At 43.2% G+C, this 21,419-nt stretch overlaps 1 protein-coding gene across 1 annotated transcript in view; it reads right to left on the reverse strand.

Annotated features, from left to right (window-relative positions):
• ubtd2 (ubiquitin domain containing 2) overlaps positions 1–21,419 on the reverse strand; it is a 64,274-nt gene that overhangs the window by 19,309 nt on the left and 23,546 nt on the right. The window contains exon 2 of the mRNA XM_021624181.2: positions 13,696–13,932. Within this exon, the coding sequence (XP_021479856.1) occupies positions 13,696–13,932 (237 nt within the window). The remainder of the gene's footprint in view (positions 1–13,695; positions 13,933–21,419) is intronic.

Consider the following 21,419-nt stretch of genomic DNA (forward strand, 5'->3'; position numbering starts at 1 on the left):
ACTGGCAACTTATGAATATGCATAACCCATATTTCATATTCATGCAGTGACTGAACAACAACTGCATTTCCACCTCTAAAGGCACAGTATCATAGTATCATGGCAGATCACCGGTCAAGTCACCTGTCAGGTCAGTCAGTCAGTAATCGCTACAGATGTGCTCAATAGTACCTGAGCATATGGTAGTCCCCAAAGCATGGTGAAACCCAGAGGTGTGTCATAAGCTAAACGCGGGTGCTTTGTCAACCTCTGCTTCCTTCTTCCGGTGCCAGACCGGCAGACTAGGCAGTGTCTCCGTGTGCGACTACCTTGAGCAGCAGTTTGCAGGGACTTTGCAGGGGACATTCCGTGCAGTGAGGCATAGGGGATTGTCTGCAGCAGGACTACCCCCATTGGATGGGCACCGAGGGGTGTGGTGCTCCTCCAGCAGCTCTCTCATGAGGCTTTTGGTAGGTAATTACTTTACCTATGAGGGAGTGGGGAGGATGAGGGAAGGGAGAGGATGATGAGGCAGTGGGTAGGTGTGTGAGATATTGTCACTATAGTTGCATAATGAAACTATGTGAACTGTACGTCCAATTACAAAAAATACCTTGTTCAGTAATCATCTCACCTGTTAGTTGGCGCTGAACTGTGTGGCCATTGAGGGCAGCAGTGTCGATCAGATGGAAAAATATCTTCTTATACCACTTGGTAGTTTTCCGAGCGCATTTCACAAAGCTGTTTATCACGTCCGCCTTATCCACTGTCCCCATTTTGAGGTTATAGTCAAGCACACAGTCAGTCTGGTTTAATCTCTCTCGCCTGTCAGGTGGTCCACCATCCCTGTGGCCAACATGGTTGCTGTATGGACAGTGGAGAGGACATGGACGTCTCGTTTGTCATGCACACTTTACTGCCCGCTGTTGACCGTTCTCCTTGAACTCCACCTCCCCTCTCTGCATCTTCCTGCATCCGAATCCGAATGCATCCCCTTCCTGTTGACAGGCCCCTGTGCTGTTGGAGAGCAGATTCTGGAAGAGTGTGGGACTGCTGTACCAATTGTTCACATACAAAGTGTGTCCCTTGCCGAGATGAGGAGCCGGCGTGGGCATCACAGACCTGGACACCCCAAGCCCCTCATAATGTTGGATGTCAGTGGTGGACCCTGTGTAAACTATAATGTCCTGGACTAATCCTGTCTTCACGTCACACATGACAAAGAACTTGACCCCAAACCTGTGCCTTTTGGAGGGAATATATTGATGGAACGCCAGTCTACCCTTCCATAACATCAGGGACTCATCAACCCATAGGTCCTTGTATGGCACAAAGACCAAACCAAATGCTGATGTCAGGCTGGTAAGAACATTTCTTATTTTGTATAACGGGTCATTTAGGTCGGCAGTAGCATTGTTGACGAAATACAGGCATCGCAGCAGAACTAGGAAAAGAGGGTGGCAAAGAAGGGAGCTGCAAACATAGGTTCTGTGCTCCAGTATTCTCTTAGGGAGTTCTTCTTTCTGTCACCAGGAAGGTATACATTTCACTAATTGTGGTTGTCACCCATTTAGGGAGTTTCTCCCTCACTCCTGGATCCCTCTTCTCATGTAGCTGCAAGGCATAGCGATTGGTCTCCTCTACTATGTCTCCCACCAGCTCCTCTGTCCGAAATAGCTTGAAGCCCTCTGCCTCAGAGGGAAATGGGAAGGGGCTTTGCACTCCAGACTGGGACTCAAAAACTGCAGGACCAGGAGGGGTGAAATAGCCGACGGCCTTCCAGCTACCACAGACCTCCTGTACTTCATCCACTGTCGGTCTGCCTCCACCATCATCTTCAGAAGGGACCTGGGACTTCGTCAGTAGACAAGGGGTCCTCAGATTCAGGGTTCTCAATGGCTACAAGGTTGGTGGGGCAGCTCCTCACTGTCACTGTCAGAATCTGATTCCTGACTTTCATACTCATTTATAAAAATCTCCAGAATTTCCACATTTGTGAGTCGTCTCCCCTTGAAAGACATTGCTAATGCTACAGCTTAGCTCACTAGCTACATACATAAACAACAATACCGAATGGCTCAGAGTGGGAGAGAGGGGTTACGTGACTGACTGCCGGCACGCATCACTTGTATCAATAAATCCCTATCAGAAAATGTTTTGTGCGGTAATTATTTATTTATTTACTTTTTTATTCACTCTTATCTAGGTGGGTGAGGACAGTGTGGAGAGCAATTGAGATTGCGTCGTCTATGGATATGATGGTGCGGTATGCAAATTGGAGTGGGTCTAGGGTGTCTGGGATTGTGGAGTTAATGTGTGCCATAACCAGCCTCTCAAAGCACTTCATGATTACAGAAGTGAGAGCTACAGGACAGCAGTCATTGTGTCACGAAGCCTTAAGAGTTCTTGGGGACAAGAATGATTGTGGTCATCTTAAAACATGTGGGGATTACAGACTGGGACCAGGAGAGGTTGAAAATTACTGTGAATATGCCAGCCAGCTGTTCTGCGCCTGCTCTCAGAACGCGCCCTTGGACATGAAGATGGTGCCGGAGGGAATGGCTGCCGTCTTATCGGCTCTTAACCAACCATGCTATTTTGTTTGTTTTTCCACATGGTTCGTAACTTGTTTTGTACATAATGTTGCTGCTACCGTTTCATGACCAAAAAGAGCATCTGGACATCAGAACTGTGAACCGCAGCCTCTGGTAAGACACGGGGCGGGGGCCTATGCATACATGTAAACAACAGCTGGTGCAAGATATCTAAGGAAGTCTCAAGGTTTTGCTCATCTGAGGTAGAGTATCTCATGATAAGCTGTAGACCACACTACCTACCTAGAGTTTTCATCTGTATTTTTTTTTGTAGCTGTCTACATACCACCACAGACCGATGCTGGCACTGAAACCGCACTCAATACGCTGTATAGCACCATAAGCAAACAGGAAAACGCTCATCCAGAGGCAGCACTCCTAATGGCTGGGGAATTTAATGCAGGGAAACTTAAATCAGTTTCACCTCATTTCTATCAGCATGTTAAATGTGCATCCAGAGGGAAAGAAATTCTAGACCACCTTTACTCCACACACAGAGACGCGTACAAAGCTCTCCCTCCATTTGGCAAATCTGACCATAACTCTATCCTCCTGATTCCTGCTAACAAGCAAAAATTAAAGCAGGAAGGACCAGTGACTCGGTCTATGAAAAAAAGTGGTCAGATGAAGCATATACTAAAACTACAGGACTGTTACAGGACTGTTTTGCTAGCACAGACTGGAATATGTTCTGGGATTCTCCCGATGGCATTGAGGAGTACACCACATCAGTCACTGGCTTCATCAATAAGTCCATTGATGATGTCGTCCCCACAGTGACTGCACGTACATACCCCAACCAGAAGACATGGATAACAGGCAACATTCACACTGAGCTAAAAAGGTAGAGCTGCCACTTTCAAAGAGCTGGACTCTAACCCAGAAGCTTATAAGAAATCCCGCTATGCCCTCTGACGAACCATCAAACAGGCAAAGTGTCAATACAGGACTAAGATAGAATTGTACTACACCGGCTCCGACGCTCGTTGGAGGTGGCAGGGCATGCAAACTATTACAGACTACAAAGGGAATCAAAACCGAGAGCTGCACAGTGACACAAGCCTACCAGACGAGCTAAATAACTTGCTTCGAGGCAAGTAACACTGAAACATACGAGAGAATCAGCTGTTTCGGATGACTGTGTGATCAAGCTCTCCACAGTCGATGTGAGTAAGACATTTAAACAGATCAACATTCACAAGGCTGCAAGACCATACGGATTATCAGGAGATGTACTCCGAGCATGCACTGACCACCTGGAAAATGTCTTCACTGACATTTTCAACCTCTCCCTGTCTGAGTCTGTAATACCAACATGTTTCAAGCAGACCACAATAGTCCCTGTGCCCAATAACACTATAAGGTAACTTGCCTAAATGACTACCGACCTGTAGTACTCACGTCTGTAGCCATGAAATAATTTTAAAAGGCTGGTCATGGCTCACATCAACACCATTATCCCAGAAACCCTAGACCCACTCCAATTTGCATAACGCACCAACAGATCCACAGATGATGCAACTCTCTATTGCACTCCACACTGCTCTTTCACACCTGGACAAAAGGAACACCTATGTGAGAACGCTGTTCATTGATTACAGCTCAGCGTTCAACACCATAGTGCCCTCAAAGCTCATCACTTAGCTAAGGACCCCGGGACTAAGCACCACCCTCTGCAACTGGATCCTGGACTTCATGATGGGCCACTGCTGGGTGGTAAGGGTAGGTAACCACACATCCGCCACGCTGATCCTCAACACGGGGGGGGGGGGGGGGGCCCTCAGGGTTGCGTGTTCAGTCCCCTCATGTACTCCCTGTTCACTCATTACTGCACGGCTCCAACACCATCATTAAGTTTGCTGATGACACAACAGTGGTAGGCCTGATCACAACAATGAAGCAGCCTATAGGGAGGAGGTCAGAGACCTGACCATGTGGTGCCAGGACAACAACCTATCCCTCAACGTGATCAAGACAAAGGAGATGATTGTGGACTACAGGAAGAGGACCGAGCACGCCCCCATTCTCATCGACAGGGCTGTAGTGGAGCAGGTTGAGAGCTTTAAGTTCCTAGGCGTCCACATCACCAGCAAACTAACATGGTCCAAGCACACCAAGACAGCCGTGAAGAGGGTACGACAAAACATATTCCCCCTCAGGAGACTGAAAAGATTTGGCATGGGTCCTCAGATCCTCAAAAGGTTTTACAGCTGCACCCAGAGAGCATCCTGACGGGTTGCATCACTGCCTGGTATGGCAACTGCTCAGCCTCCAACTGCAAGTTTACTAGAGGGTAGTGCGTAGGGAAGACACGGTTACCAGATTCACGATAAACCACGGTAAAATTCCCAACGGTTAATATTACAGTTTCAAATTTGAAATTATCATTAAAACCGTGTTTGATTATCACGGTTTGAAAAACTCACGGTAAATACTGTCCAGCATCAACAAAAGTAAGCGACAGTCTGACGCAGGCGCAGAATGCAACGTGGGTTTTGTTTTGTGTAAAAACATGGCGGAAGGCAGTGACAGCGATTGGGAGATTTTTCAGCCTTCCAAAAGGACCAAATCTAATGTGTGGTCGTATTTTGGTTTTTTTCAAGAGTGCTGAGGGAAACTTAACTGAAGATGGTCCCACTGTCTGCAGAATATGCCCCCCCCCCAAAAAAAAAGTCACTGCAAAAGGGGGCAACACTTCAAATCTCGAGTCATCTTCGTGACCACCACCCACTACTTTATAGCGAATGTAAGGTAAGTTAACTTTTAGCACAATGCATGATGTGGGGACTTCAGAATGGGGGGAAATGTCATGGTTTGTCTGTCTAACTTGCTAATAGCTTGTCAAATATGTAAACTGAACCTTTCAGTGTTCCCTACTCTTGTAAAAACACTACACGTTCTGCTGCTGTATGCATTGTGTGTCTGCAGTAGAGGTCGACCGATTAATCGGAATGGCCGATTAATTAGGGCCGAAATCAAGTTTTTCATAACAATCGAAAATCGGTAATTTTGGACACCGATTTGGCCGATTTAGCCGTTTTTTTTTTTTTTTTTACACCTTTATTTAACTAGGCAAGTCAGTTAAGAACACATTCTTATTTTTTGACAGCCTAGGAACGGTGGGTTAACTACCTTGTTCAGGGGCAGAACAACAGATTTTTCAGCTCGGGGATTGAATCTTGCAACCTTACGGTTAACTAGTCCAACGCTCTAACCACCTGATTACATTGCACTCCACGAGGAGCCTGCCTGTTACGCGAAAAAGGACTGTCGTTGCTCCAACGTGTACCTAACCATAAACATCAATGCCTTTCTTAAAATCAATACACAAGTATATATTTTTAAACCTGCATATTTAGTTAATATTGCCTGCTAACATCAATTTCTTTTTAACTAGGAAAAATGGTGTCACTTCTCTTGCAACAGAGTCAGGGTATATGCAGCAGTTTGGGCCGCCTAGCTCATTGCAAACTGTGTGAAGACTATTTCTTCCTAACAAAGACAGCCAACTTCGCCAAACGGGGGATGATTTAACAAAAGCACATTCGCGAAAAAAAAACAGTCGTTGCACGACTGTACCTAACCATAATCATCAATGCCTTTCTTAAAATCAATATACAGAAGTATATATTTTTAAACCTGCATATTTAGCTAAAAGAAATCCAGGTTAGCAGGCAATATTAACCAGGTGAAATTGTCTCACTTCTCTTGCGTTCATTGCACGCAGAGTCAGGGTATATGCAACAGTTTGGGCCTCCTGGCTCATTGCGAACTAATTTGCCAGAATTTTACGTAATTATGACATAACATTGAAGGTTATGCAATGTTACACGAATATTTAGACTTATGAATACCACCCGTTAGATAAAATACGAAACGGTTCTGTATTTCACTGAAAGAATAAATGTTTTGTTTTCGAAGTGAGTTTCTAGATTCGACCATAATAATGACCTAGGGCTCGTATTTCTGTGTGTTATGTTATAATTAAGTCTATGATTTGATAGAGCAGTCTGACTGAGCGATGGTAGGCACCAGCAGGTTCGTAAGCATTCATTCAAACAGCACTTTCGTGCGTTTTGCCAGCAGCTCTTCACAATGCTTCAAGCATTGAGCGGTTTATGATTTCAAGCCTATCAACTCCCGAGATTAGGCTGGTGTAACCGATGTGAAATGGCTAGCTAGTTAGCGGGGTACGCGCTAATAGCATTTCAAACGTCACTCTCTCTGAGACTTGGAGTAGTTGTTCCCCTTGCTCTGCATGGGTAACGCTGCTTCGAGGGTGGCTGTTGTCGATGTGTTCCTGGTTCGAGCCCAGGTAGTGGCGAGGAGAGGGACGGAAGCTATACTGTTATACTGGCAATACTAAAGTGGCTATAAGAACATCCAATAGTCAAAGGTATATGAAATACAAATGGTATAGAGAGAAATAGTCCTATAATTCCTATAATAACTACAACCTAAAACTTCTTACCTGGGAATATTGAAGACTCATGTTAAAAGGAACCACCAGCTTTCATATGTTCTCATGTTCTGAGCAAGGAACATAAACGTTAGCTTTCTTACATGGCACATATTGCACTTTTACTTTCTTCTCCAACACTTTGTTTTTGCATTATTTAAACCAAATTGAACATGTTTCATTATTTACTGGAGGCTAAATTGATTTTATTGATGTATTATATTTCATTCAGTATTGTTCATTCAGTATTGTTGTAATTGTCATTATTACAAATATTTTTTGTATTTTGTATTTTTATTATCGGTATGGGCTTTTTTTGGTCCTCCAATAAATCGGTATCGGTATGAGCGTTGAAAAATCATTATCGGTCGACCTCTAGTCTGCAGACTCTATTCACCCATTGCACATGATAACACGTTATGGAGTTTAGTAACCCACCCAACATATTTTGTTCATTTAAAATCCTGCAGACGTCAACTTGGTTGTAAAAGTGTTCCAACAGGAGAAACACCATAGACACGACTGTACTTATGTCAATATTTGGCCTCATTGCAATTACTATCACTGTCTTCTTAAGACTCATTTGTATTTATGTACAGTTGAAGTCAGAAGTTTACATACACCTTAGCCAAATCAGTTTTTCACAATTCCTGACATTTAATCCTAGTAAAAATTCCCTGTCTTAGGTCATTTAGGATCACCACTTTATTTTAAGAATGTGAAATGAGAGAATTATTTATTTCAGCTTTAATTTCTTTCATCACATTCCCAGTGGGTCAGAAGTTTACATACACTCAATTAGTATTTGGTAGCATTGCCTTTAAATTGTTTAACTTGGGTCAAACATTTTGGGTAGCTTTCCACAAGCTTCCCACAATAAGTTTTGGTACATTCCTCCTGACAGAGCTGATGTAACTGAGTCAGGTTTATAGGCCTCCTTACTCGCACACGCTTTTTCAATTCTGCCCACAAATGTTCTATAGGATTGAGGTCAGGGCTTTGTGATGGCCACTCCAGTACTTTGACTTTGCTGTCCTTAAGCCATTTTAACTTTTATTTAACCAGGTAGGCCAGTTGAGAACACGTTCTCATTTACAACTGCGACCTGCCAAGATAAAAAGCAAAGCAGTGCGACAAAAACAAGTTACACATAAACAATAACACAATAGAAAAATATATGTACAGTGTGTGCAAATGTAGAAGATTAGGGAGGTAAGGCAATAAATAGGCCAGAGGCGAAATAATGACAATTTAGCATTAACACTGGAGTGATAGATGTGCAGATGATGATGTGCAAGTAGAGATACTGGGGTGCAAAAGAGCAAGAAGATAAATAACAATATGGGAATGAGGTAGTTGAGTGTGCTATTTACAGATTGGCTGAGTACAGGCATAGTAAGTTGGGCATCATGTGTCTTAGTGACGCAGAATTAAAATCGCCAGGCAACCAGAACAGCAGCCTCTGGATGTAGATTTCCTTGCTTGTTTATAGCCTTGTACAGTCCATTAAGTGCCAGCTTGTTATTTGTCTTATCCTGGAGGTAGAATATGTCTTGTGATGCAGTGTGATATGCTCCCTGCACTGCAGTGCTGGTATGTTTATTATATCACAATGCGATAAGACTCCACAGAAAGGGAGGACTGCTGCAGTGTGGGAAAAGTTTCCTGTGTTGTTTACATACACTTTAGCCAAATACATTTAAACTCAGTTTTTCACAATTCCTGACATTTAATCCTGGTAAAAATTCCCTGTCTTAGGTCTGTTAGGATCACCACTTTATTTTAAGAATGTGAAATGTCAGAATAATAGTACAGATAATTATTTATTTCAGCTTTTATTTCTTTCATCACATCACATTCCCAGTGGGTCAGAAGTTTACATACAGTCAATTAGTATTTTGTAGCATTGCCTTTCAATTGTTTAACTTGGGTCAAACATTTTGGGTAGCATTCCACAAGCTTCCCACAATAAGTTGGGTGAATTTTGGCCCATTCCTCCTGACAGAACTGGTGCAACTGGTTTATAGGCCTCCTTGCTTGCACACGCTTTTTCAGTTCTGCCCACAAATGTTCTATAGGATTGAGGTCAGAACTTTGTGATGGACACTCCAGTACCTTGACTTTGTTGTCCTTAAGCCATTTTGCCACAACTTTGGAAGTATGCTTGGGGTCATTGTCCATTTGGAAGACCCATTTGCGACCAAGCTTTAACTTCCTGACTGATGTCTTGAGATGTTGCTTCAATATATCCACATCATGTTCCTTCTCATGATGCCATCTATTTTGTGAAGTGCACCAGTCCCTCCTGCAGCAAAGCACCCCAACAACATGATGCTGCCACCCCCGTGCTTCACGGTTGGGATGGTGTTCTTCGCCATACAAGCCTCCCCCTTTTGCTCAGATGTAACTCAGAATCATGGCCGGCATATAATATCACAAGACTTTGTAGTTCCAGCTGAGATCCATCCACTCATTGTAGATCAGAGCCCGTATCAATAAAGCCTCTCAGAGTAGGAGTGCTGATCTAGGATCAGGTCCCCACCTGTCAATAGCTCTAATTCTTTATGATCTATACTTTAAAAACTTGCACTCCTACTCTGAGACGCTTTGTGGATACAGGCCCAAGACTGGCGTGTCTAAAAGGAATGCACAGTAGCGGAAAACTGACACTGGAACACTGTCAACTACCCTCTCATAACCAAACATGTAACCCATATCTCAAACTGATCACATCACCCGTATTATGTTCATGAACTGGCAGTCAGAAATGTTGATAGCTACTGTAGTAATAGAAGTATGTTGACAAGACAAAGGAGGCCTGAATCTATGAACCTGGCAGTCGGACAGCAATGCCAGTGGAGTGCTGATATGGAGAGATTCTATATTGACTGAACCCTGGTGATTGATTTTCCTTTGTGTGTGAGAGACCGAGAGAGAGGAGAGCGAGAGAGGCCTGTTTGTGAGATTCCTCCCTCCCTGCCTGTCTGCCAGTGATTGCAATGTACTAGAGGGGTGTGTTTTCCCCTGCTCTCTCAGGAGACATTGACCGCAGGCCTCAGGAATCCACAGCTGCAGCTCCACAGCACCGCATTAAAGCAGCCAGCCAGCCCAGCTAATCTACCTCTAATCTGGACAGGGGTGGGGGGGGGGGATACACAAGGCTAATTTACACCAACCCAGTGACACCCGGTCTGAGACAAAATGGCAGACGATTGGCGGGGGAGATAAGGATGTCTCAGTGTATTATGGAGCGACCGGGGGCCGTGAGAGAGAATGGGCTCAGGAGAGGTCTTACAATAACGCAGGCCAAATCCATGTTCTGATGAGGCAGCACTCTTGTACTTTGTACTGTTGGTAACCTTGCTGAGAGCTTCCCAGACACCATCTAACAGCTTCAACCATGTCATGTCACTGGTCATATAACCAGACATATAGAACAGGCAAAGCGGGGGCAGTGTTTTTCCACCTCATGAAGGGGCGTGTGTGTTTATTAGGGCTGGGCGATATGGCCTAAAAATCTAAGTTTTCTAATTTATGAGCAATTCACAATACTGTGCATTCGGAAAGTGTTCAGACCACTTAACTTTTTACACATTTTGTTACGTTAGACTTATTCCCCACCCCAAAAAATCCCTAATCTACACACAATACCCCATTATGACAAAGCAAAAATAGGTTTTTCAGAAATGTTTGCAAATGTATTAAAACATAAAGAGGAATATCACATTTACATAAATATTCAGACCCTATACTCAGTACTTTGTTGAATGACCTTTGGCAAATATTACAGCCTCGAGTCTTCTTGGGTATGCTTGGCAAACCTGTATTTTGGGAGTTCTCCCATTCTTCTCTGCAGATCCTCTCAAGCTCTGTCAGGATGGATGGGGAGCATCGCTGCATAGCTATTTTCAGGTCTCTCCAGAGATGTTCAACTGGGTTCAAGTTCGGGCTCTGGCTGGGCCACTCAAGGACATTCAGAGACTTGTCCTGAAGCCACTCCTGCACTGTATTGACTGTGTGATTAGGGTTGTTGTCCTGTTGGAAGGTGAACCTTCGCCCCAGTCTGAAGTCTTGAGCAGGTTTTTAAAATCAAGGCTCTCTCTGTACTTTGCCTCGATCCTGACTAGTCACCCAGTGCCTGACGCTGAAAAACATACCAACAGGATGATACTGCCACCACCCTGTTTCACCGTAGGGATGGTGTCAGGTTTCCTCCAGACGTGACGCTTGGCATTCAGGCCAAAGAGTTCAATCTTGGTTTCATCAGACCAGAGAATCTTGTTTCTCATAGTCAGAGTTTTTAGGTGCCTTTTGGCAAACTCCAAGCAGGCGGTCATGTGCCTTTTACTGAGGAGTGGCTTCTGTCTGGCCACTCTACCATAAAGGCCTGATTGGTGGAGTGCTGCAGAGATGGTTGTCCTTCTGGAAGGTTCTCCCACCTCCACAGATGTCAGTGTGACCTTCAGGTTCTTGGTCATCTCCCTGACCAAAGCCCTTCTCCCCTGATTGCTCAGTTTGGACAGGTGGCCAGCTCTAAGAAGAGTCTTTGTGGTTCCAAACTTCTTCCATTTAATAATGATGGCCACTGTTTTCTTGGGGACCTTCACTACTGCAGAATTGTTGTTGTACCCTTCCCCAGATCTGTGCCTCGACACAATCCTGTCTTGGTTTTTGCTCTAACATGCACTGTCAACTGTGGGACCTTATATAGACAGGTGTGTGCCTCCAAATCATGTCCAATCAATTTGATTTACCACAGGTGGACTCCAATCAAGTTGTAGAAACATGACAAGGATGATCAATGGAAACAGGATGGACCTGAGCTCATTTTCAATTCACATAGCAAAGAGTCTGAATACTTACAGTGCCAGTCAAAAGTTGACACACCTACTCATTCCAGGGTTTTTCTTTATTTTTACTATTTTCTACATTGTAAAATAATAGTGAAGACATCAAAACTATGAAATAACACATATGGGATCATGTACAGTAAGTAGTAACCAAATGTGTTAAACAAATCAAACCATATTTTATATTTGGGATTCTTCAAAGAAGCCACCCTTGGCCTTGACAGCTTTGCACACTCTTGGCATTTGCTCAATCAACTTCAACTGGAATGCTTTTCCAATAGTCTTGAAGGAGTTCCCACATATGCTGTTCCCACAAACAGACAATAAAAATAAAAAACGTTATTCTTGAGATACAGGCACTCTTTCTCGCTCTCCTTCTCTTTCTCTCTGGGCTCTGTGTTGGTGCATGGACTTTTAAAGGTGAGCTCACCCTGTCTGCCACTGTACAGATCAAACCACTCTCCCCTGCTGTCTCTATGGCTCAGATTCAAACCACTCCCAGAGCAGCGCCAAGGCAGGCACCACACAAACCTTTTAGCAGTGTTTTTGGTGAGAGACCAAAAAAGATGAGTAGAGGGTGGGGAACCTGACTTCAAAGCAGAAGTCAAAAGAGAAGGAGAGCAGAGGGCAGGTTAATATGGACAAACACAAGGCTGACCTTAACCTTGATGGCTCATTCCATCTATTCTACAGTATCTCAGCCTGCCGGCTGGCATCTGGCTCTTTGCGGCAGTGTAACTTCAGAGCAGGACAGTTGGACTATCTTCATAGAGCTAATTGGTTCTGTTCAACAGCCGGCCTCACAATCAGCAAGGCTGCATGGGGACGGATGGATGTGTTGGTCTGCCTGTCTGTGTGTGTGTGTGTGTCTGGGAGGAGGGATTAAAGAGATTATGTAATATTCCTCTCCACAGACCACGGACTGACAGCTTCAGCTGGTAGGGAAGTATATGGAAGCAGGGGCCTGCTGCCTCGCATGCAGAGAAATTGGATGACAGAACTGACTGAAGCAAAACAGAGACGGAGACAACGTAATGGTGTGACGAGATAAGAGAAAGGACTCAGGAAAGCCAACCGGCATACCACCCAGCCAGCTTTCCTCTGAAGTTAAACAGGATTGGGTCTGGTCGAGAGACCACCCGTGAAGACACAGTAAGGTTGGAGAACCAGTAGGGGACAGACACTCTTTCCTCTGCTCTAAGGAGAGTCCAATGCCCCAGGGGAGTGACAGGGACCCTGCCCTGCAGAGTCCTTAGGATGAGATGTTAAACCGAGGTCCTGTGGTCACAAAAGATCCCACGGCATTTCTCTCTCCAAAATGGACACCACGAAACAGCCAGGTGTGTTAAGCCGTCAGCATGCTTCAGCTAGCCGAACAAGTGTGCTTACATATTCTCTGAAAGGACCTTCAATTGAAAAACGAGAGAAAAAAGGAGCAATAGTACCATTTGTCCATTTTGAGAAGCCGTAGCCAGTATACACTTCCTCAAAATAGTCAGAAAAGTATGACACGGATGGTGTGCAGAAAAAGAAGGCTGTGTGTGTGTGTGTGTGTTGAATCATTGTGACAGACGTAGAACAGATAGAGGGCGAGAGCTGATAGATGTGTCATGTCTGCTGTAGAGAGATGGTGTGTGTGTTTCATAACGTGAGGCAGTGTTATGCTATAACAGTGAGGGGACAGTTGAAAGAGGGCAGGGGTCTATGGAATGTGTGACGTATCGTGTGGCAGTGTTATGTTACAGGCTAACAAAGAGAGGGGGCAGATAGACAGAGCTGATAAAGGAGTAGATATGTTTGGTGTGTGTCGTACCGTGTGGCAATGTTATGCTGGCCCCGTCGATGATGGCCTGGGCCAGTTCATGGTCGTTGCTCTCGAAGGCCTGGGCGGCGGCCCTGAGCGCGTCCCAGATCTCCTTGCGGCCCTCGAAGGCAGGCGCAGTGTCCCAGAACTCATCCCGCTTACTGCGCAGCTGGCCGTCCGTCATTGGATAGTCACTCTTCCATTTGGGCTTCTCTCTCTTCAAGGCCTGGTTACGCCCAAGAGCCACTGAGAAAGAAAGAGAGTTCTAAATTTGTTTGTGTATTCATTTATGTACAGTTGAAGTCGGAAGTTTACATACACCTTAGCCAAATACATTTAAACTCAGTTTCACAATTTCTGACATTTAATCCTAGTAAAAATTCCCTGTCTTAGGTCATTTAGGATCACCACTTTATTTTAAGAATGTTAAATGATTTATTTAAACCCTTCTTTCATCCCATTCCCAGTGGGTCAGAAGTTTACATGCTATCAAATACTAATTGAGTGTATTGCCTTTAAATCAAATCAAATTTTATTTGTCACATACACATGGTTAGCAGATGTTAATGCGAGTGTAGCGAAATGCTTGTGCTTCTAGTTCCAACAATGCAGTAATAACAAGTAATCTAACTAACAATTCCAAAACTACTGTCTTGTACACAGTGTAAGGGGATAAAGAATATGTACATAAGGATATATGAATGAGTGATGGTACAGAGCAGCATAGGCAAGATACAGTAGATGGTATCGAGTACAGTATGTACAAATGAGATGAGTAGGCATAGTGGCATAGTTTAAAGTGGCTAGTGATAGATGTATTACATAAGGATACAGTCAATGATATAGAGTACAGTATATACGTATGCATATGAGATGAATAATGTAGGGTAAGTAACATTATATAAGGTAGCATTGTTTAAAGTGGCTAGTGATATATTTACATCATTTCCCATCAATTCCCATTATTAAAGTGGCTGGAGTTGAGTCAGTGTCAGTGTGTTGGCAGCAGCCACTCAGTGTTAGTGGTGGCTGTTTAACAGTCTGATGGCCTTGAGATAGAAGCTGTTTTTCAGTCTCTCGGTCCCAGCTTTGATGCACCTGTACTGACCTCGCCTTCTGGATGATAGCGGGGTGAACAGGCAGTGGCTCGGGTGGTTGATGTCCTTGATGATCTTTATGGCCTTCCTGTGACATCGGGTGGTGTAGGTGTCCTGGAGGGCAGGTAGTTTGCCCCCGGTGATGCGTTGTGCAGACCTCACTACCCTCTGGAGAGCCTTACGGTTGAGGGCGGTGCAGTTGCCATACCAGGCGGTGATACAGCCCGCCAGGATGCTCTCGATTGTGCATCTGTAGAAGTTTGTGAGTGCTTTTGGTGACAAGCCGAATTTCTTCAGCCTCCTGAGGTTGAAGAGGCGCTGCTGCGCCTTCTTCACGATGCTGTCTGTGTGAGTGGACCAATTCAGTTTGTCTTAAATGGTTTAACTTGGGTCAAATGTTTCGGGTAGCCTTCCACAAGCATCCCACAATAAGTTAGGTACATTTTGGCCTCTTCCTCTTCCTTGCTGAGCGGCCTTTCAGGTTATGTTGATATAGGACTCGTTTTACTGTGGATATAGATACTTGTACCCGTTTCCTCCAGCATCTTCACAAGGTCCTTTTGCTGTTCTGGGATTGATTTGCACTTTTCGCATCAAAGTACGTTCATCTCTAAGAGAAAGAACGCGTCTCCTTCCTGAGTGGTATGACAGCTGTGTGGACCCATGGTGTTTAGACTTGCGTACTATTGTTTATACAGATGAACTTGGTACCTTCAGGCGTTTGAAAATTGCTCCCAAGGATGAACCAGACTTGTCTATAATTGTTTCCTGAGGTCTTGGCTGATTTCTTTTGATTTTCCCATGATGTCAAGCAAAGAGGCAAAATACCTCCACAGGTACATCTCCAATTGACTCCAATGATGTCAATTAGCCTATCAGAAGCTTCTAAAGCAATGACATCATTTTCTGGAATTTTCCAAGCTGTTTAATTCTCAGTCAACTTGGTGTATGTAAACTTCTGACCCAATGGAGTTGTGATACAATGAATTATAAAAGGATATGTCTGTACACAATTGTTGGGAAAATGTATTGTGTCATGCACAAAGTAGATGTCCTTTCCGTTTGCCAAAACTATAGTTTGTTAACAAAACATTTGTGGAGTGGTTGAAAAACAAGTTTTAATGACTCTAATGACTAAGTGTATGTAAACTTCCAACTTCATCTGTACTTTAATTCTAACCATGTGATATATGGCTATACATACACTGATATGAAATGAGATCATTAACTATTGGAATATCCTGGGCTTGTACTTCTTGACCTTAAGACCTACGACCACAATTCCAGTTTCTTAACACCAAAGGTTAAGACATAATAACACTTCTAGAAACATGGTGTCATACACTGAACAAAAATTTAAACGCAACATGTAAAGTGTTGGTCCCATTTTTCATGAGATAAAATAAAAGATCCCAGAAACGTTCCATTTGCACAAAAAGCTTATTTCTCTCAAATGTTTTTGCACAAATTTGTTCACATCCCCGTTAGTATTTCTCCATCCACCTGACAGTTGTGGTATATCAAGAAGTTGATTTAACAGCATGATCATTACACAGGTGCACCTTGTGCCGGGGTCAATTAAAGGCCACTCTAAAATGTGCAGTTTTGTCACAACACAATGCCACAGATCTCAAGTTGAGGGGGCGTGCAATTGGCATGCTGACTGCAATAAAGTCTACCAGCGCTGTTACCAGTGAATTTAATGTTACTCTCTACCATAAGCCGCCTCCAATGTCATTTTAGAGAATTTGGCTGTACGTCCAACCGGCCTCACAATCGCAGACCACGTGTATGGCGTCACGTCAGAGTGCCCCATGGTGGTGCTGGGGTTATGGTATGGGCAGGCATAAACTACAGAACACAACTGCATTATATCGATAGCAATTTGAACGCACTGAGATACCATGAGGCCATCATGAGGCCCACTGTCGTGCCATTCATCCACCGCCATTGGGGCAGCAGGTAGCCTAGTGGTTAGAGCGTTGGGCCAGTAAACCGAAAGTTTGCTGGATCAAATCCCCGAGCTGACACGGTATCTGTCGTTCTGCCCCTGAACAAGGCAGTTAACCCACTGTTCTCCAAATGCCGTCAATGTAAATAAGAATTTGTTCTTAACTGGACTTGCTTAGTTAATAAAGGTTAAAAAAATAAATAATTAAAAAACACCTCATGTTTCAGCATGATAATACACAGCCCCATGTCACAATGATCTGTACAGTATTCCTGGAAGCTTAAAATGTCCCAGATCATCCATGGCCTGCATACTCACCCGGACTGCATGTCACCCATTGAGCATGTTTGCGATGCTCTGGATCGAAGTGTGCGACAGCGTGTTCTAGTTTTAGCCAATATCCAGCATCTTCGCACAGCCATTGACGAGGAGTGGGACAACATTCCACTGGCCACAATCAACAGCCTGATGAACTCTAAGCGAATGAGATGTGTCGCGCTGCATGAGCAAAATGGTGGGCTCACCAGTTACTCACTGGTTTTCTGAACCACGCCCCTACCTTTTTTTTGGAATCTGTGAAATCCATAGATTAGGGTCTAATGAATTTCTCAATTGACCAAATATAAACTGTAACACCGTGAAACCTTTGAAATTGTTGCATGTTGAGTTTATATTTTTGTTCAGTATAGATACTCAATGTCCTTCAGGCTATAGGGACATTCTACTTCCACCAGTAAAATATAAAACCGAACAGGGTCTCGGGAGGAATGATCATATGGTATTAACAGGTCCTTTCACTGAGCCAAATTAAAAAAGGAAAAAAAAAATTGGTTAAAACTCAAAATGCACATTCCTTAGTGACAATGATTTCTATATAGGTGCAGTGTATGCTTCTCTGATCATGTCCAAAGAGAGAACAACCCCTTTCAAGCTGAGCGAAATGTGCTTTTGTGTAGATATTTGAATACTAAAACCGGTTCTGAACTTGAATGTGTAGACCCTGAGGGTTATAGACATATATTTGGACATCCCTCCACATACCCATCCCTAGTAATAGAAATAGCCCAGACCAGGTAGTGACCGAAAATGGAAAGGAGTTGGTGCATCTACAGTATGTCGAGCCTTAGTCCTGTATTTTATTAATGGCATGATTAGAGGGGATTGTTTGGGAAGGTTCAGCTACTGCTCAGCTCTTCAGACCAGTGTTGTTGACTAAGCAATATCAGACTTGGACCCCTCCTCTGTTAGGGCATCCACTGTCAGACCACCGACACTATTGTTTTGAAAATACTTCTCCACCCAAAGACCACACTAACAGAGGGGTACACTGATTCATGTAAATAAAACATACATATGGGCCCCTGACAGTTCAACACACTTAAAACACAGCATTGCGCTGCCTAGAAATTACAACCTGTATCAATGATTTCCATTCAACTATATTCAGCCTAAACCTCCAACATAACTTTGGCTGTAAATAAATGTAATTAGATTATAATAAAGCAGCCACAAAACCACATTTATGCCCAATTTTTTTTTTAACTGTTCTAATTGGAAACCTCAAAAAAGAAAAATTATTTGATGCTGAATGTACAGTGCCTTGCGAAAGTATTCGGCCCCCTTGAACTTTGCGACCTTTGCCACATTTCAGGCTTCAAACATAAAGATATAAAACTGTATTTTTTTGTGAAGAATCAACAACAAGTGGGACACAATCATGAAGTGGAACGACATTTATTGGATATTTCAAACTTTAACAAATCAAAAACTGAAAAATTGGGCGTGCAAAATTATTCAGCCCCCTTAAGTTAATACTTTGTAGCGCCACCTTTTGCTGCGATTACAGCTGTAAGTCGCTTGGGGTATGTCTCTATTAGTTTTGCACATCGAGAGACTGACATTTTTTCTCATTCCTCCTTGCAAAACAGCTCGAGCTCAGTGAGGTTGGATGGAGAGCATTTGTGAACAGCAGTTTTCAGTTCTTTCCACAGATTCCCGATTGGATTCAGGTCTGGACTTTGACTTGGCCATTCTAACACCTGGATATGTTTATTTTTGAACCATTCCATTGTAGATTTTGCTTTATGTTTTGGATCATTGTCTTGTTGGAAGACAAATCTCCGTCCCAGTCTCAGGTCTTTTGCAGACTCCATCAGGTTTTCTTCCAGAATGGTCCTGTATTTGGCTCCATCCATCTTCCCATCAATTTTAACCATCTTCCCTGTCCCTGCTGAAGAAAAGCAGGCCCAAACCATGATGCTGCCACCACCATGTTTGACAGTGGGGATGGTGTGTTCAGCTGTGTTGCTTTTACACCAAACATAACGTTTTGCATTGTTGCCAAAAAGTTCAATTTTGGTTTCATCTGACCAGAGCACCTTCTTCCACATGTTTGGTGTGTCTCCCAGGTGGCTTGTGGCAAACTTTAAACAACACTTTTTATGGATATCTTTAAGAAATGGCTTTCTTCTTGCCACTCTTCCATAAAGGCCAGATTTGTGCAATATACGACTGATTGTTGTCCTATGGACAGAGTCTCCCACCTCAGCTGTAGATCTCTGCAGTTCATCCAGAGTGATCATGGGCCTCTTGGCTGCATCTCTGATCAGTCTTCTCCTTGTATGAGCTGAACGTTTAGAGGGACGGGCAGGTCTTGGTAGATTTGCAGTGGTCTGATACTCCTTCCATTTCAATATTATCGCTTGCACAGTGCTCCTTGGGATGTTTAAAGCTTGGGAAATCTTTTTGTATCCAAATCCGGCTTTAAACTTCTTCACAACAGTATCTCGGACCTGCCTGGTGTGTTCCTTGTTCTTCATGATGCTCTCTGCGCTTTTAACGGACCTCTGAGACTATCACAGTGCAGGTGCATTTATACGGAGACTTGATTACACACAGGTGGATTGTATTTATCATCATTAGTCATTTAGGTCAACATTGGATCATTCAGAGATCCTCACTGAACTTCTGGAGAGAGTTTGCTGCACTGAAAGTAAAGGGGCTGAATAATTTTGCACGCCCAATTTTTCAGTTTTTGATTTGTTAAAAAAGTTTGAAATATCCAATAAATGTCGTTCCACTTCATGATTGTGTCCCACTTGTTGTTGATTCTTCACAAAAAAATACAGTTTTATATCTTTATGTTTGAAGCCTGAAATGTGGCAAAAGGTCGCAAAGTTCAAGGGGGCCGAATACTTTCGCAAGGCACTGTAATCTCATAAAGGAAAAAAAAAGACCTTGATCAAATAGAATACGTCACCAACCACAGGATAGAGACGTTCGGAGTATTTTGAGAACTCTGAAAGAGATTGAAGACCCCATTGATGGAAACCAGTTCTGAATTAAATGGTCTAAATTGAAAACAGAGGAATGACCTAGCCATTCAAAATGGCAACATTTGGAAGATTTATTTTTGAAAGTCTCTATGGAATAATACCATCAGACGACCCCAAAAATATGAGAGGAAATCTCAGCTCCTTTGAACACACAATTTAAAAAAAATCAAGAACCCAAATTGAACACCAAATTACACAGGCTAAACTGTCAAAGAAAATACAAAGGCTGGAAAGGCATGTGGTCCTGACAACATCAGGAATGGAATGCTTCAACACAGTACTACTGAGCTGCAGGATGCCTTATTAAAACTATTCAACATGGTTTTGGAGAGTGGCTGCTTCCCTGATATTTGGAACCAGGGGCTCGTAACCCACATGTATATAAAAAAAAAAGGTAACAAACTAGACCCTAATAACTATAGGATGCTATGTGTCACTAGTAACATGGGGAAACTGTTCTGCTGTATTCTCAATAACCAAATACAGACCTTCCTTACACCACAATGCTCTCAGCAAAAAAAATAGTCTTTCTACCCAAACACAGAACAGACCACACACACACACACACACACACACACACACACACACACACACACACAAAGCATGTTTATCAGAAGAGAAGAGGAAAATAATTAGCATGTTTTGTTGATTTTAAGAATGCTTTTGATTCCATATGGCATTCTGGATTATACTACAAAACCCTCCAAATAGGGAAAAGTATACAACATCAAAATGTATTTACTCAAACACATATAGTATTAAACAAACACATGTAGTATTGAACAATAAAATAACATTGTTTTTGTTGCACAAGGGCAAAGGGTGAAACAAGAGTGCAGTTTAAGTCCGACCTTGTTCAACGTCTACATCAATGAACTAGCAGTCTTGTTGGAACGATCTGTAGCCCCTGGACTCACCCTCTACGCAGATGACCTCACTCTATTGGTGACAGTAGGACAATGTCTACAGGAACAACTTAACACTCTTTGGGAATACAGCATCAACTGGGCAATCAACATATCAACTTTCAGGAAACCAAAGTCGTGATTTTCCAGTAAAAGGCCAGGATTCAGAGCAGCAGACACTCCTTCAAATAACGAAATACCATGGTTGAACATGCCCAACTACCTTGGACTAAAAATCTGTGCCTCTGGTGGATTTGGTCTGGCAGTGAATGCACTAAAAGAAACAGCCCGCAAAGCATTGTACTCCATAAAAAAAACAATTCTCAATAATCCTATCCAAATTTGGTGCAAAATATTCAAGTGTAATTTTAACTTTTGCACTATAATGGAAGCGAGGTTTGGGGTTCAACCGCTAATTACGATTATAAGCATTGGGAGAAAAAAC

This window comes from Oncorhynchus mykiss, chromosome 12, assembly GCF_013265735.2.
Source record: "Oncorhynchus mykiss isolate Arlee chromosome 12, USDA_OmykA_1.1, whole genome shotgun sequence".
Lineage (NCBI taxonomy): Eukaryota > Metazoa > Chordata > Actinopteri > Salmoniformes > Salmonidae > Oncorhynchus > Oncorhynchus mykiss.